The sequence below is a fragment of the Arachis ipaensis genome, chromosome B06 (assembly GCF_000816755.2).
Source record: "Arachis ipaensis cultivar K30076 chromosome B06, Araip1.1, whole genome shotgun sequence".
Lineage (NCBI taxonomy): Eukaryota > Viridiplantae > Streptophyta > Magnoliopsida > Fabales > Fabaceae > Arachis > Arachis ipaensis.
This window is the reverse complement of record NC_029790.2, coordinates 108,477,873-108,495,473: the sequence shown is the minus strand read 5'-3', so window position 1 is coordinate 108,495,473 and position 17,601 is coordinate 108,477,873. Positions and strand designations below refer to the sequence as shown.

Sequence of the window (17,601 nt, the reverse complement as noted above, 5' to 3'; positions counted from 1 at the left end):
CAAAAATTTTGCCACGTCAGACAATTATTAAGACTACTAAGTGTTAACTACACATGTCATGTCAGTTTTTTGGTGACAGAAATAGATGAAAAAGCCAATTTTAACTATGTTTTAAAATTTCAAGGAATAATTTGAATCAATTGGTAATTTGAAGATTAAATTAAGTCGAAATCAAATTTCAGGATTATTTTGAATATTAACCCACCAAATTAGCAGTTATCCAGTGAACCGCCCGGTCGGCCGAATTTTTTGAAGGTTACCGATTCGGTAAAAATTCAGAAATGCTAAATACACCCAAGACCCTTACCCCACCCCTGTCTCTCTGCAGAAGAACCAACCCTAAACCTTCTTCGAACGTTGCCCGCAGCCCCCATCCCTCTTCAAAGTCATCGTCGAACTCTTCTCCTAGAGGGTGCTGTCGCCGCCGTCAGGGACAGACCGTGGGTGCCGTCGTCGCCTGTGAAAGCTCTACTCGGCTCTCTTCACATCGTTCCTCCTCTCCTCGCCGTCGCACGAAGGTCTGAGTTGAGTTCGTGGCCTCTCCGTCGCAAAGGGTTGCTCTGTCGTCGTCTCTTCGAGCGCTCTCTCTGTCTTTGTCCGAGTCAACGTTCCTCTTCGAGCTCTCTCTCGCCATCGCTGCTTCTTCGCTCCTCGCCGTGGGTCGTCGCTGCTTCTCACCTCCTCAGCGTGCATAGTTTCTGCTTCTCTGCTTCTCGCCGTTTTTGGCTGTCGCCCCTTCTCTTCTCCTCAGATTTTAGGTAACTGTCGCACACTGTCACCGTGAGCTAACTCTGTCTCACACTCTCCGAGCTCACTTTGTCATCGCCGTTCATCTCTCGCCATCTCTCCCGTAAGCCAATGCTTCTTCAGTTTCATGTTTTTTTTTCCAATTAATTTTTAAGATTCTGAGTTTATGTTCTGAGTTTGGAATTCGATTACTTATTTAATTTGTTGAATGCTGATGTGATGCTGAATTCAATTTAATTTGGTTTCTGAGTTTGGAATTGGATTCAATTTAGTTTTCGTTGCTGATGTGTTTTCAGTCTAGTTTGGATTCAAAAGTCAGAATCATGTTGCTGATTAATTGATTAGAATACCAAAAACTAAATATGATTATACGCTTTGGCTCTCTTATATTCAGCAGGTTTAGGAATTTGTAACTGAATTGAACTTTGTTTTGTGTTACCATTGTATGCTTCTGGATTTGAGGATCTTTACTATTCAGTCCTTTACTCCTTTGTGGGAAATGGAAATGATGCTGTTAAGTTATTGATTACTTGATTACTGATTATTAAAAGTTATTGTTGAACTTTTTTTAAACTGGTTCAACTGCGGTTCAACCTCGGTTAGATCATTGAACCATTGAACCATCACTTGATCGGTTCAATGACCGGTTTGATTCTCGCAACCTTGGTAATTACCCTTTTTGCCCTAAAACTCAAGTCTTCAGTTCAGTTCAGTGAGTGAGTAAGTGAGCGAGTATGAAGGTGGTGGCGCTCGTTAGTGGCGGCAAAGACAGCTGCTACGCTATGATGAAGTCCATTCACTATGGCCACCAGGTTCCCCTTTTTTATTTTTTAGTTTTACTTTTTAAAATTATTTCTCTTCCCTTAATTTTTGTTCTTAATTTCCTTTGATTTTCGCTTTTTGGTGTTGGAGGTAGATAGTTGCGTTGGCAAACTTGTTACCTGCTGATGATGACGTCGACGAGCTCGATAGCTACATGTACCAAACCGTACGTTTTCTTCTTTCACATTATTCTGGTTATTTGCATTTTAACTTGGTAATACTTTGAATATGGTGTAGCAATAAAATTCAACATTTCAATTGTTAGGTCAGTGTTGTTTTAGTTTTGTTTCTTCATTCATGTTTAGAGATTGTTGTTTTAGGTTGGTCATCAAATTATTGTTAGCTACGCGGAATGCATGGGGTTGCCGCTGTTTAGGAGGCGAATTCGAGGATCAACAAGGCAAGCTTTATTGACATAAATCTGTTTTGTAGAACGTATGATTTTATTTTAGGCAAGTTCATAGGTTAGTTTCAGATAATTTTAAGGCAATTGGGATGTAACTAAAAGTCCTCATAACATGCTTTATGGATTATGTTATGCAAGTTCAAAAGGCGATTTGTTTACTTGCAATTCATGTCTTAATTATTGTCATAAGAAGGCTTGATATGTATTTTAGAAAGATTGAGATGCATCATGTGTTTTATATATATAGAAAAAGAGATTCTTTTAGATGAGAAGAAGGATAATACAAACTGGGGATATGGTTTCCCCTATACAAAATAAAAAAAAAAAACAAAAGATTTATCCATAAAGCATAGCTTTTCAATCTCTCAACATGTCTAAGAGAGGAAGTTCTATATGATGGTCATGAGCTCTGCTCCAAATTGATGCTAAATGTCTAATCCTATCACATAAAACATGTTTGTGAGAAATCTGTTGTTGAAGTTGAAAAATGCAATTCCACAAAAATTTCTCTTTTCTACTGCCAAACCCAGCAGACCTAGGCAATAGAAATTGATCTAGAGTTGGATGATTTCCCTTATAAAAAGGTTTGAAGAATGCCATAGCTCGGCCCAGGCCCTAAGAAGAAATCATGATGAATCTGTTATAGCAGTAGTGGGAGAGGGTCATTTGTATACAGGAACTTATAAGCATATGCTACGAGAGAAACACGGAGAGAAGTTTATTATTAGTTTTCAGCATTTTTACTTGGGCAGGGCATAGTACGAATCCCCTTATCTTTTTCCTTTTTCTTTCTTCATCCTAATTCAGTCACCAAATCTGAATCCTTCTTTATTAAGGGTACCCTTTCTTGTAATCAAACTTGTGTGTAATTCTAAATGCTTATTCCAGATTGCATTCTCCAAAGCTTTAGAATATGAATTTATATAATTAATGTTCAGTTTTAACCTTCAAATGATATTTTCTTGATAGACATCAAGAGCTTGGTTACAGAACAACCCAGGGTGATGAAGTTGAAGATATGTTTATTTTACTTCGTGAGGTGAAAAGGCAGATACCTGAAGTTACTGCAGTGTCTTCTGGGGCCATTGCATCTGACTATCAGAGATTGCGGGTGGAAAGTGTTTGTTCAAGGTTAGACCTTGTTTCTCTGGCATACTTATGGAAACAAGATCAATCATTGCTCCTCCAAGAAATGGTAAATGGCAGCATAATTGATAGTCTAGTCATGCATGCATGCAATTACGCATTGGTTTTTTTGGTTCTTATCATTCAGATTTCATATAATACTAACTCAGTTCTGGCCCTGACCAGATTGCAAATGGAATTTTGGCTGTGATTGTAAAGGTATAATTTGTTTAACTTTCCTTGTAATGTCTCTTGCTCTTTATGGTTTTTCTTCTTCATTATAAATGGGAGAGAATTCCTATGTTCTAATCATATGGTTGTTCTTATTCTAACTTATCAACAATTGACAACATTCAAAGATGTCATGATATTAATGCTAGTACTTTTATAAAATTGAGCATTGCCTTGGTGTTGAATGTATGGAAGTGAGTTGTACGAATGATATGGTGCCATGGAAAAAAAAGTGTTATGCAAGTGATGACATTTACTTCTATATAGTAATTATTATGTTCAACTTGCTTTTGTATAAGGCAGTTTTTAGTCTGGAATTTAATGCTTTATCTATTTTACAAGGTAGCCGCCATGGGTTTGGTGCCTGGAAATCACTTGGGTAAAGAAATAGCCTTCTTAAATGCTTATTTACACAAATTAAAAGAGTATGTCAAAGTTATTTATTTTCCAATTTTTATTTATTTATTTATATATTTATTTATTTATTTTGTGTTGTATCTATGCAAATTCTTCCAAGTTTCTAGAATAACTTCATGCTATGGTTTTTTAACAGTTCTGTCTAGTTCATCCTTTCTTGTATTACCTTTTGCAGCTTATATGGAATTAATGTTTGTGGTGAAGGAGGGGAATATGAAACGTTAACTCTTGATTGCCCCCTCTTCATTGTAAGTTCATATTGTCTCTCTTTTGGCTATGTAATCTTTGGATTATTTGTCCTACATTCCTAGTGCTCTGGCTGGTCCACTATACATTTCGAATTTGGAGCTGTTCCTTACATATTTGTTACCGTTCATAAAGTTGGTCTTAATTAGCTTTCGTTCATATTGATTTCAATTTTGTGATCACACTGAACTTGAGAATTCAATCTTGTAATTGCTACTCATTTTGCTTCAATTTTAATCCCTATTTTTATTTCTATTTTCTTCTTTCATCATAATATTCCTTTGAATCTCCAGAATGCTCGAATTGTGCTCGATGAATATCAAGTTGTGAGGCACTCTTCAGATTCCATAGCTCCTGTTGGAATCCTTCATCCATTGAAATTTCATTTGGAAAAGAAGGTAGATATTCAATCTTTAACATCACCAGACAACATAAGTGAAACTTCAGTTCAGAAACTGGGAACTGTGTTTGAAGTGGAAGACACTTTAGAAAGATGTGAAGACACATTTAAGCCGTTGGATTGCAGTGCTGACCCAATTGATGACTTGGCACATAAATTTAACATCTCAAGAACAAATAACAAGAGAACACTCTCCTTAAGTTGCTCGTTACAATATTCATGCAATGGTGGTCTTCATTACTTTCCTGTTTATTTTCAGATTATTTCAATGCCTCGTTATATTTGTGCATAGTTTCTTTCCTTGACGGACATGTATCTTATTTTTCAAGAGCAGATTTGCGGGAAGATTTGAAGACTGTTTTGGCAAAAATTGAATCACTATTAGCTGGCTTTGGCTTTGGATGGGAGAATGTTGTCTATATTCTCCTTTACATAGATGACATGAGTAAGTTCTCAGAGGCAAATGAGACATATGTGAAATTTATAACCCAACAGAGGTGTCCATTTGGTGTCCCATCACGTAGCACAGTTGAAATGCCTCTAGTAGAGATGGGTTTCAGCAAAGCATATATGGAAGTTCTTGCGTCAAATAATAAAGATAAAAAGGTTTTGCATGTACAGAGTATTTCCTCTTGGGCACCTAGTTGCATTGGGCCATACAGTCAGGTAAATCCACCCTCGTGTCATGATTTTCGTTTCCTTTCTCATTGTGAAAATTGACTTGGTCACAACTGAAAGTGGTTTATTCTATGCAATGTTGACAGTAAAACTATATGTAGAATGACTTTTTTTTTTGTCAAAATATACTGGTTTGGAGCCACAAGTGCTATGCCAGTCTTGGATCTTGATGACAAAGTTACTGTACCACGGAAGCACCATGTTCCATAGAGAAAAATTGTAGAATGCGAGTCCTCAAAGATGAGTGATATTTTTAAAAAAAAAATAATTTAGTGGATCCTTAATATTTCAACTGTAGCAACTGGACAAAATAACCTTGGTTTATTGACTACAGTCTCTACTTGGTTGAAACCAGATAATCATCTGCCTTTTGAACTTCATTTCTAAATATCTATAATGTTTGAGTGTCATGATTCAAGTCTTGGGAATTATTATAGATGCTCTCATTAAAATATGAGAAAGTATATTTAGTTATCTGATTGAATGATACAATTGTAGTGACTGTTTGTTTGGTACCTCGAACTTTTCTTCATCATTTAATGTATGGTATTTGGTATATACTTTCACATTTCAAATGTTATCTGGTGAAATGTCCTTTTATAATGTTAATGCTTTGGTTTTCAGGCAACCTTGCATGATAATATACTTCATATGGCTGGTCAGTTGGGACTTGACCCTCCAACAATGAATCTTTGCAGTGGAGGTGCTAGTGCTGAACTGGAACTGGCTCTCAGAAACTGTGAAGCTGTGGCAAAATGCTTTCGTTGTTCAATATCCACATCAGCAATTATGTTTGTTGTTTACTGTTCTAAACGTGTCTCATCATCAGAGAGAGATGATATGCAGGAGAAACTACAAACAATCCTTAGGCAGATGAGGATCTTTCAGTTACAGGAACAAAACACCTGCAAAGCATTAGATCCCGTAGTCCTTTATGTCCTTGTTCCTGATCTACCTAAAAGGTACTATGGCCGTCCCATAAATCTGTGATTTCTCTGATCTACGCACTCCTACACCCATACACATAAATTTATGGATATGCAATTTTTAGGCAGGCCTTTTTATAACTTTGTAGGAATTATAATTTCCTTTTCTGTATTTCCTTATTGTGAGTTGTGGAATCTTTTATCAGTGAATTGTTCTCAGCATAACTAAAGATAAAGCAGCTCTGAGTTCTCAGCATACTAGCTGAGTTCTCTTTTTTACTTTATTTTATGCTGTTATTTTATATTACTGTTTGATATGGGGTAGGTTGGTTGTAAGGGGATGGTTTTTATTGAATGGCTTGTGTTTTTCTTCATGATAAATGTTGATATGATATTAATGCTAAGATTTGGTTGGCATCTTTCCAGTGCATGTGTAGAAATAAAGCCTGTTCTTTATGTTGACGATGGCACGGAGATAGCAACTGAGACCATAACAGAAAGTTCTGGTTCTGAAGCAGCCCACTACTGGGGTTTCAAGCAGGAAAATTGGCATGATTCTTGTATTCGGAAACTTGTGGTTCCAGGAAAGATTTGTGCTGTTACATTATCTATTACAAGTGAGGATGCTGCAAAGATATGTTTCAATTCTGTGTCTGCTGATTCTGTCAATGATGATCAATATCTTCAACATAAGTCGCTCATGGAGAAGTCATCAAGATTCTGCTTCTATCTTCTGGACAAAGTCATGACCGATAATGGTTTTGGCTGGGAAGATTTGATGGTCAGTATGTGTTTAAGTACGACATGCTAGATGTTTTCATCTTAAATGCCCAAAGCATTCTTTATTTAATGTATTGATGCAAATAATTGATTCTCTCTATCTTGTGCAGAGTTTGAGGATCTATATCCCTGCAAGCCTTCAAATGTCGATAGATATGCTGCTGCCTATGTTCAACAAGGCTCTATTGGAACTTTCTGAAGCGAGTCAGAAGAAAGTTTTAAATGGCGAGGAGCCAATCTTCAGCATAGTTCCTGTCATCGGTGCTGGTAGGTCTGCTTCATCCATGTCCAATATAATAACTTGCGAATTACTCGCCCAGAAATCCTGGGCATAAATTGCTGGATAAACTCTTATGTTCTAGATTGGTTATATTTATATTGTCTTTTTATATACGAAATGGACGTGGAAAGATTGCTTTACTGGAATTCCTTGGTAATTTGGATGGAATAGGCGTTAGAGAAATTCAGGTTCAAATGGGGCTGATCAAATTTCATTGATCTTTCCCAAAGTAATACGATTTCTGAGGTTCTGTTGCTTTTGGTTTTGGCAAAACAAAAAATTACACTTGGGGAATGTTAGATTGGGTGTAAAGGTAGGGGTAAAACTAAAATTACATCAGGTTCTGCCACATGGAATGTTGTACTTTAAAGGATTGTCATGGCTGTATTAATTTACTTCAAAGTGTAGTTACTTAATTCTTATGGTGTATACGAAAACATTATCTTCTGTTGAATATTTATTTAGAGAAACTTTTGGGACTAGCAATTTTTAGTATTTTTAACTATCAATTGACAAGCACAACATTAAATTATCTTAAACAAATAAAATTTACTAATTTATACATACAAATTTTGAAAAAATGTGGATACAAACTATATTGATTATGAATGTAAAACTCTGGTAAATATAGGTGCAATTTATAGGTTTCTTATGTGCAAAATCTCTGTAAATATGAGTGTAAATTATTGTTGGTCAAGTGTTGGTTAAAAATATTTGCTGGCTATGTAGTATTGTTCATTTATTTATTGTTTTTCACATATTAAAATTGTACTATCATTATAAAAAATAAAGTAAAATAAATAAAAAAAATAATAATTCAACATTATGTTTAATCAACTCCAACTAAATGGTTTATAGTTATTATTGCTTCTGCTGTTGGAAAATGATAATGTCATTTTTATTTTTGATAATTTTACTCTTCACACAATTTCTTATATTATATGTATAAATCTGTAAAAAAAAGATATTATCAAAACAGGAGTGATAATAACTATTCTTCTTTATGTTTTTTATGATTATGAGAAAGTTTTTGAATATTTAATTAAATTTTTGAGTAATATGTTTCATATATATCTAGTTTTATTTTATATTTTTAATATGAATATATTTTGAAAAGCACCAGCAAAAATTAATAACATAAAAAGTAAAATATTTATTTCAGTTTAACATAGTAGCCCACAATGGCAAAAGAGGGCAAGGGAGAGGAAAGCAAGGCTATTGTCGTTAGAATAAAAGTGATTATTTTATTATTATTTCAGTTATATTAGGTTACATAAAAAATAATTTTATAGATGAGAGATATTTTAGTGATTTCAAATCTACAGTTAACATTTCTCTTCCACAAATCATTTTGATCCATCATCCATTACGAATTAAGATTAGTTTCGGGCACTTTTTCATTTCCAAAAATAATAATTTTCTTGTACCACATTTGAAAATCCAATATGATTTGCAAATTGCAAACATCCCAAAGAATGTTAAAACAAGAGTGAATGCTCACATTGTATTTAAGTTATTAAAAAAGGTAAATAAATAATATTTAATAAATTTTAAATGATTTATTTTTATTTTAAATATCTTATATTTTACTTTAAAAGATAAGTTAAGCAATTTAGACATCACACTAAAAACATTATAGAATTCATCTAAAACAAGGACTACCGTGTTGAAATGAGAAATATCAACAGGTGTAGTAGGACACTTGTCGAGTGTGGAGCGTCTCCTCATTAAATGGCCCTTGAATATGAAAGTGTCGAAAGTGATGTTGAGGAGACAGACTACAGGAGTCAGCATTTTGTACGGGAAGTTAGTGGTGGATTAGAGGTTAATTTGAGAGAGATTAATTATCAATGTTTTGTACGGAAGAAGAGGGCTGAGCAGCAGAAATGTTTGACGGCAACGACGGCACCCAGGACTCGATGACGAGTTCAGGGTGGCCCACGACGACAACGACACAAGCGGGCTTCACCAGACTGCGATGTCAAAGGTAACTCCGAACTAACTTTCTGACGAGACGAGGAGATGAGCAGGGCTTTGAAAGACGAGGATGGCAAGCGCTGGTTGTCTCTTCCGACACCAATAGTGGTGAGAGCTGATGAAACGTGTTTTATGCGATGGTGGCTGGTTGGCTTTGCTTTGATAGGGTTTAGGGTTGGCTTTGGTAAGTTTGTGAGAGAAAAAAAGGGAGGAAAATGAGTGTTTTGTTTTGTTGGATTTTTTTATTAATAGTTTTTTCATTTCAAAAACCTAATTATAATAAGCTTAGTCACAAACATCTTTATTATAGCTAAAGTAAATCATAGGCAGTCTTTACACTACATATTTTGTCTCCTTTTATAGATTTTCATCACGTTTTGTTGCCTGTACACTCACTATTCACACAATCAGGGATGGATTCAGAAAGTTTAGTATGGAGGGCCGAATTTTAGATAAATTTTTTCCATTCCATAAAAATAATTAACATATAGTTATTGGAGTTAATTTTTCGAAAAATTTATCATATATATATATATAATTATAAATTTTTTTCACAATTTTATTTTTAATATGATAGTTACATAAAAAAAATATAACAATAGCAATAGTACATCATAAAATTATAAAGTACCAATAACATATAAAATACTAAATTATATAATATTTTTTATTTTTTTAAATACATATCTCATATATAAATATAATTTCTAAAAATCTTGGGGGGTCGAGGCCACTACTCGCCCCCTCTAGATCCGTCCCTGCACACAATAGAATAAGATCATGTAGGGTAATACTTTGACAAGCATTTCTCTACACATGTAGAACTAATTTTCTTTCTACACAATAGTATGCACCTAAGATTAAAAGAGATTTACATGAACCAAACACACTCCCATAATAACAAGAGAAAAAGAAATCTAATGGAGATGTCAAGTCAAATCAAATCAAATCAGAGCAGAAAAATAATCAAAAGGCCTATACAACTACACTGAGAAACCTAATTATATATATTCTTTTATTTTATTTCCGATGCATATTACAAAAAAATTAATGTTGTTATTTATAGAGTATTTACTTTTTTAAATACCCATTACACATCTCCGGAGGCACAAAAATCATTAAAAACATAATCCGATAACTTAGTACCTGAGATAAGAAATAGTGTCTAAAACGAATAAATCGATTACACTTGGGATACATACAAACTGCACGTTTGTTTAGAAATTGAGTACTCAATACCCGGGATACATTCATGTATCTAGGTGTTTCAGTACCTGAGATACGTGTTTATGCAACTAGGTGACTCAATATCCGGAATATGTTTATATCTAGGTGACTTAGTACCTTAGATATATTGTCAAAATACAATATATAAAAAGGTTCTTGACTCATTACATTATACCAATTCCACTAATTTGTATTTTCCTTCTTTTTATTCTTCATACACATGGCTAGGAATCAGTTCTTTTTTGTGGTAGTTTATCCGAATGAGATAATTAGAAGTGGTGAGGGAGAGTGACATTTGAGTGCGATTCACCTGTGATGTTGCGCACTTGCCGTCTTGATTCTTTGGACGTGCTAAAAATTCTCATTTTGACTAGTATGGGAACACAAGATTCCAAGGAGGTTGGGAGAGTTACGTACAGATTTTTATCAGCGCTCCTGAGTGGAGGGTTTCAAAACAGGACATTTTTTATTGAAGCAGATCAGCAGGTGACAATCATGTTCAACATACATGTGAGGCTAATGCTGCGGCATGTGATAGAGTGGTACGCTATGATTCGTGACGTAGGTGGTGGTTGTGGGCCGTTGTCCTCGAACCCTCATGCACCCTCGGCAGAGGCAAAATTGATGCGCTTTGCCGAACCAGTTGATCGTGTCAAGGAAGAATTGAGTGATTTTGATTCAGATTACATATTTACATTACCGCATCTGGATCATCTAACCAGAGTCTATCCTCTAACGAGTTTGTGCTAGAGACTCAATTGGGTGGTGGTGTTCGAGTTCTTCCTCCACCACTGGCCATTTTACAGTTGTCAGAAGTTCCAAGCTACTATCACACTCTTAACTTGGAAGCAATGCAACTAGATGATCTTTTCCACTGTAGCGAAGGGGAAGATTACAACACGGATGACGGAGTTGACTTTTGGGTCGGCCATAGGTTCAGGAGTAGAGATGCTATTCTCATGGCAGTCAAGAACTATAGCATTCGAAGGAATGCTGAATACAGAATTTTGGAGTATGATAGGCTAAAACACCATTGTAGAGGCAAGCAATTCTCTACTCGGTGTCCATGGAGCCTTCGTGTAGCACTTTGGCAGAATTTGAACAATTGGTAATTGTCATCAATTGCATTCATTTTATGAAATTAAGAAGAAAATGTTTATTACGTTATTTATTATATGTACCTGTTTGGTGCCAACTATTTCCCAAAACCATGCGCAATTGGATAGCAGCTTGATTTGCACTATGATCTTGCCAATTATACATGATGATCCATCTGTTTTCATCCCGGTATTGCAAAGTGCAGTGCAATAGAGTTATCATTTCAAGTCATGATAATATGATATCGAAAGGTGTGGATGGAAAAATAAAAGGTGATTGTTCAGATTTATGGTGATTAGGAAGAGTCGTATAACAAGCTTTCCTTCCTATTACAAGCTTTGCAAGAATGCCTACCTAGCATGGTGCATGATTGCGTTGCAGTCCTGTATTACAATGACAACATGATTGACAGAGATTCTAACCAGTTTGATAAGGTATTTTGGGCCTTCTCTCCGTGCATCAAAGCCTTTAAGTACTGCAAGCCAGTGGTATCAGTTGACGGGACACGCCTGTACGGCAAATACGGAGGAGTGCTATTGATTACTGTGGCACAAGATGATAATAACAATATCATTCCTATAATTTTTGCACTGGTTGGGCTTGAGTCTACCGAGTCCTGGGCATTTTTATGACGAATTTGATGCAGCACATGACTTAGCAACAGGGTCTTCTTATTTCTGATAGTTCGCAGGCCATACAAGCTACCCTCAATGCTCCTAGCAGTGGTTGGCATCCTCCAACAGCTCACCATGCATTCCGCATACGTCATATGACTTCCAACTTTAATACCCGATTCAAATTGACAGAGGGCAAAAGGTATCTTATCAATGGTATTGCTGGAAGTCCCTAGTGCAGCCGCCATTCAGGTCACAATATGTGCGCAAACCAAGATGGTAAGTTACATCTTGGAATGTGATGGTGATCTCGCCCTACGAAAGGTAAAAAGTATGGGTCTCAAGTCTTCACTACTCTACAAATGCAAAGAGTAAGACATTGTCAAAGATAAAATCCTTTAACCCTACTACATGTCTAAACCTAATCTCTCTAATGTATGGTAGTAGCACGTTAGGTGGTGGGGTAGACAACGTCACACGACGTGGCAAGAGCAACTGCAATGACTGGAACCACATTGATTAGTCCTCTCGGTATTATTGCATATGATGTTGCAAACTAATCTAAATAAATTAATTGAATTTTACTATTGACTAATTAAATACACAATGTTCCTATATAACAGAATAAATAATTTAATTTTAAAAAATAATTTCATATACAATTGACTAATTAAATAATATAATGTCACTACATATTATAGATAATAGAGTAAATTTAATCAAAAAAAATATACTTCATATAACAGAGCAAACAATTTAAATAAATAATTTAATTTAACTAAATTATATTATTAACATGTCAACTTAATATATATTTTTTCGGTTAAAATAACTATAGTTTCATAATATAATTAACCATAGTCTAATGTTTACTAATACTCTTTCAACAATTTGAACAACTTAAACCATTTAAATTTAAAACAACATTTCTAAGGCATACTCTAACTACTTAAATTCAAATATCCTAACATATAGAAAATATAGAATTCCTAACTAATTAAATAAAAAAATAATAATAGATTAACTTCAAAATTAAATAAATCAAAATATTCTAACATTTCAATAAATTAACTATTTAAAATAAAAGACAGACATACTAACTAACCTCAAAGTCCAGAACTCTGGCCATATGCCACATCGCATTAGCTTGTTAATATTCTCAGAACACACGTAATTTTAACGTTGAGTCATATACAACTTCATAATTTTTCAAAAAAAAAAAATCAAATGACACAACATATCTCGACTACTACCTATTTTTATAAGCATCTAAACAAATCTCAGGTACTGTGTATCCTAACTCACTATGAACGTATCATGAGTACTTAGTACCTAATTTCTGCGTTTATTAGTGTATATATCTGTGTCCTACAAGGAAAAATTCATAAAAATATAAAAAAAAGTATTTACATTTTTGAATATTTTAAGAAAAAACATACAAAACAATTACTATCCTAAAAAATTTACAAAATCCATACCAAAATCAAAGTTTAACTTGAGAATAGTAAGTAATGATCATTTTACATTCCTTCGAAGTGAAATAATTATTTATTGATTTCAATACACAATTTAAAATAAAATTAAAATATTTACATTAGAATCCTATCTTTTTAAAGACTTATCTATAAACAATATTGATGGTTGAATTTGCAAACATTCCAGCGTAATTCATGAATAAAATTTTTAAACCGTTCTTACTCTTAACTCTTGAAAGTGTCACATATAGTTGACCATGTGTGAAAATTGGTCTACACAGGTATAATACAATATGAGATAAAGTTTGTCCTTAAGACTTATTAATTGTCATGGCAAAAGGTACTATTAAAGAGAACTGTCTTCGTTGAAACCTAACTGGGACAATTTTATTTGTTGGTACTATATTCATTCTTGGAATCAAAGTAATATGACCAACATTGTACCCGTTAAGACTTTACATTCTATGACATGATTTGCAAGCTTTTTAACTTTTAGCATTGTACCATTACAAAGACCACTGGATTGGTCAATATTTCTCAGTAATATCACCAGAATACCAACCTCGAGTATTAATTTATGAGGAGGCAAACCAGAACAATTTATGCTATTCAATAATTCAGGACCATAGAGATCTAGTTGACTCTTTATATTCCCTTTATCCATACAAATTGAATCTGAACTAAGATATAATTTTTTTCCTCTAGGATTGATAGCCATTAGATGGTTGTTGACCTCTTCAACAATGTCCAGTGTAGGAGACAGTATAATTTTTGCTTTGAATTTTTTTTTGAAGATATGATTTCCAAAATATTTAGAAAAAAAAATGAACCAACTCATCAAATACCTAGTTTGAAAAAAGAATAACAATATCTTCTAGAATATATATCTCAGATTTACCATCTATATTGTCACCTATTAGACCATCACTAACTTTCAATAACCACTCACCAAATTGCTTGTCTCAACTTGATCTAAAGTAATTGCACCTATAAAAAAGTCTCATGTTTTTTTGTTTGTTTGAATACCGCAAAACTTTCAAAGGTAAGTCAAATTCAGGGTAGAATAAACAATATCTTGTCTCGACTCTCGTGGAATGATAGAAAGAAATTGTCAAAAATCTCACCTAGTATAACTATTTTTTTTTCAAAAGGCAAATCTATCTTATATGTTGCAAAAAAATCTCATGATATCACTCAAACATTCATCAAGTACTTCATAGTATTGTCTACTAACCATTGGAGCCTGATTTCAAATTATAAGTTTGGCTTTCAAAATGGTTATAATAGTAAAAATTATTTACATTCAACTCTTTTATCATCTCAGCATAGGTCTGTCCGAGTAGAATTGTGGCCTCCTTATCAAACACTACAAAAGTTATTGTAGTAGTACCATAAAAAATTACCAAATTCAACTTATACCTATTTTTTAAGTAAAAAATTCAATTAACACTTGACTTATGATTTCTTAGTTTAAATAAAATCATAAAAAATATTATCTAATTTAATTTAAATTCTCAAACACAATATGTCAAATTCACTTAATACCAAAGAGAGCAAATTGGGTCAAAAAATGTGGAGAATTAATTTACAATTTAATAAAAGGGTTAAGTACGATTTTGGTTCCTATGGTTTGGGCTAAAATTTTTTTCATCTTTAACCTTTTTTTGTCTACAAAATCATGCTTAAGGTTCAACGTAGTTTTAAAATCGTCTTTCGAACAATTATACCCTCAGTATCATCATCTCCATCACAACTTCAGAGGAGAGAAAAGTAGAAACTCAGAGAGAGAAGCAAAAACTCAGAGAGAGAGAGAGAGAAAGATAGAAGGAAGCCTTGTTGTTGCCCTCGCCGTCGCCCTCGCCTCGCTGCACCTCGTCCTCGCCGTCGCTTGGCCCTCGCCCTCGCAATGCTGCGACTCACGCCCTTGCCTCGCCGTGACTTGCCCTCGCCTCGTCGCCACGTGTTTGGCCCTCGTCCTCGTGTTCCTTGTCGTCGTCGGAGAGGTGGTGGTGGTGGTTGTGTTCCTCGTATCCTCCAGCAGTTCAGCGGCGCCTCTACCTCTACCAACAGCGTCCCCCTCGCTGCCGCCTTCGATGAAGTTGAAGGTTCTAATAAAATCTTTGAAAGTTTCATAGTGAGGGGTAAATGCCGTGAGATTTGTAAAGAGAAAAAGTTAGTGTCTCTTCTTCTGAAAATTAGATAGTGCCTTCAAAATCAGCCACAAAAAAAGTGTAATGTAACACCCTAATATTCAAATCCTTATGCTCGAGTCATAAGTCAATGATATTACGGTGGTACGACTCTCAGGTGGATTTTTAATAAATAAATATAGGTAATTGCGAAAGGAGTATTAATCGAGAAGCCTGAAAAGAGTAGAAATAAAATCGCATATCATCTGTCGGTTATATAGCCAACCCGACATGTCCTGGTAGCTAACCATTGGACAGAAACACCCCTTGCGGAGCAAGTAGGTTTGAGCTACAACCCCCTTGCTACTGCCCGCTCAACCCAGAGCCAGTGAAATAATCACTACTGCGGCTACTACCCAGGCGGGTGTCTAAAAGCTCAACCTGGAGCGAGTGGATTCACCACTACTGTCGCTACTACCCAGGCGTCGCAATCTCTGACCTGGAGCAAGTGGGACGAACCACAACCCTTGCTACTACCCATGTATCTCAAGCATTGGCCCGGAGCAAGTGGGACGAACCACAACCATTGCTACTGCCCAGGCATCTCAAACATATATTCATTCAATCTCAATTCATATTATCAACATTCATTGTTATCAAATCTCAAACATTAACTTGGAGCAAGTGGGACGAACCACAACCCTTGCTACTACCTAAGTATCACAAATAAACAATGGCTAAAGGACAAACACAATATCATGTCATACATCATTCCTCATCCCAATTTCCAATAATACCATTTCCAATCAACCATCATTATACGTAATCAATATCATACTCACTATCACGTGATTTCACCCACAAATCAACCTTAATCATTCCCCAAGCATATATCACAACATACATATCTCTAATGCATCATCATACCATTAAGGCATCAATAATCATAATCACATATATGATCACATAATATATCTCAACCGAACCAAACATACCTCGTCTACATAATTTCACTCAAAATGACCAAATTCCACACTTCAACTTCTCAAACCTTATTCTTCAATAACCAACCTAATCATTCATATATTTATTATCTGAAATTCATCCAAACTATATTTTCCGACTCGAAAAAATTCACTGAATCCAAATATCGTATTTAAATTATCAAATTCCAATTGCCAAATATTCCAACCATATTCGCTCCTATTTAACTTATTATTTACTAAATTTCGGTTAGACCGGGTATTACATGTAACTTTTTAGAAATGTCAGGTACAAACAAAAATTGAAAAAGAAGATGAATTTGGGAATTTCTGATTTGGATTCTTGTAATTGAAGTTGAATTTGAGAATTTCTTATTCTTGTAATTGGATATGAGTTCTGTTAATGGAAGAAGAAGAATTTTAGTTCTGAACTTTGTTAATGATTCTGAGTTTTGTTAATGATGATGATGAATTTCTTGTTTCTTGTTAATGATGATGGTTTTGGTGATGAATTATTCTTTTTGGTTTTGATTTATTTGAGATTGTTGTTGAAGGTTGTGTTTTTCTTGTTGGATTCATGAACAGATGGTGATGGAGTGGTAGTAGGTGGGGTGATGGTGGTGGTGAGGACAGAGAGGGTGATATTTTTATCATTTAAAAAATTAACCGATCCAAAAAGACGATTTTAAAGCTACGTAAAATCTTAGAGACGATTTTGTATAAAAAAAAAAGTTAGGGTAAAATTTTTTTTAGCCTAAACCATAAGAATCAAAATCGTATATAACCCTTAAGAAAAAAAAGTAAGTATCCAAATTAATTTCAATAATAAGTAGACAACAGAAAAACAATTTTATAACAACGAAAAAGGTTAATTTCTCACAACAGTTGATATTGATCATCTCAATTAAGCAATATATTTTTTTTTCGAGTGTTTCCTTTATTAAATTGAAAATTGAAACTAAGTATACAACCTTTTTTTTTGGAATTTTTTTAAATAAATATTTTAATTCTTTTATTTAATAAAATAGATATTTTGGACA

At 34.4% G+C, this 17,601-nt stretch overlaps 2 protein-coding genes across 6 annotated transcripts in view; both read left to right on the top strand.

Moving 5' to 3' along the window:
- The window catches only part of LOC110263460 (diphthine--ammonia ligase-like), a 35,997-nt gene continuing 18,601 nt past the window's right edge, over positions 206-17,601 (top strand). Inside the window, exon 1 of the mRNA XM_021104761.1 lies at positions 206-850. The gene's annotated coding sequence lies outside the window, so the exon portion shown is untranslated. The remainder of the gene's footprint in view (positions 851-17,601) is intronic.
- Positions 850-7,530, top strand: LOC107604801 (diphthine--ammonia ligase). Of its 5 annotated transcripts, none has more exons than XM_021104758.1 (12): positions 850-1,559; positions 1,664-1,735; positions 1,890-1,969; positions 2,945-3,170; positions 3,287-3,319; positions 3,674-3,756; positions 3,924-3,996; positions 4,288-4,621; positions 4,729-5,060; positions 5,697-6,034; positions 6,425-6,779; positions 6,889-7,512. In XM_021104758.1, the coding sequence occupies exons 1-12, from the start codon at positions 1,482-1,484 to the stop codon at positions 7,111-7,113; spliced, it is 2,229 nt and encodes a 742-aa protein (XP_020960417.1). In that variant the 5' UTR covers positions 850-1,481; the 3' UTR covers positions 7,114-7,512. The 5 variants fall into 5 exon arrangements, with proteins under 5 accessions (XP_020960417.1, XP_020960418.1, XP_016161983.1 ...); XM_021104759.1 differs by having other exon boundaries at positions 1,660-1,735; XM_016306497.2 differs by lacking the exon at positions 1,890-1,969.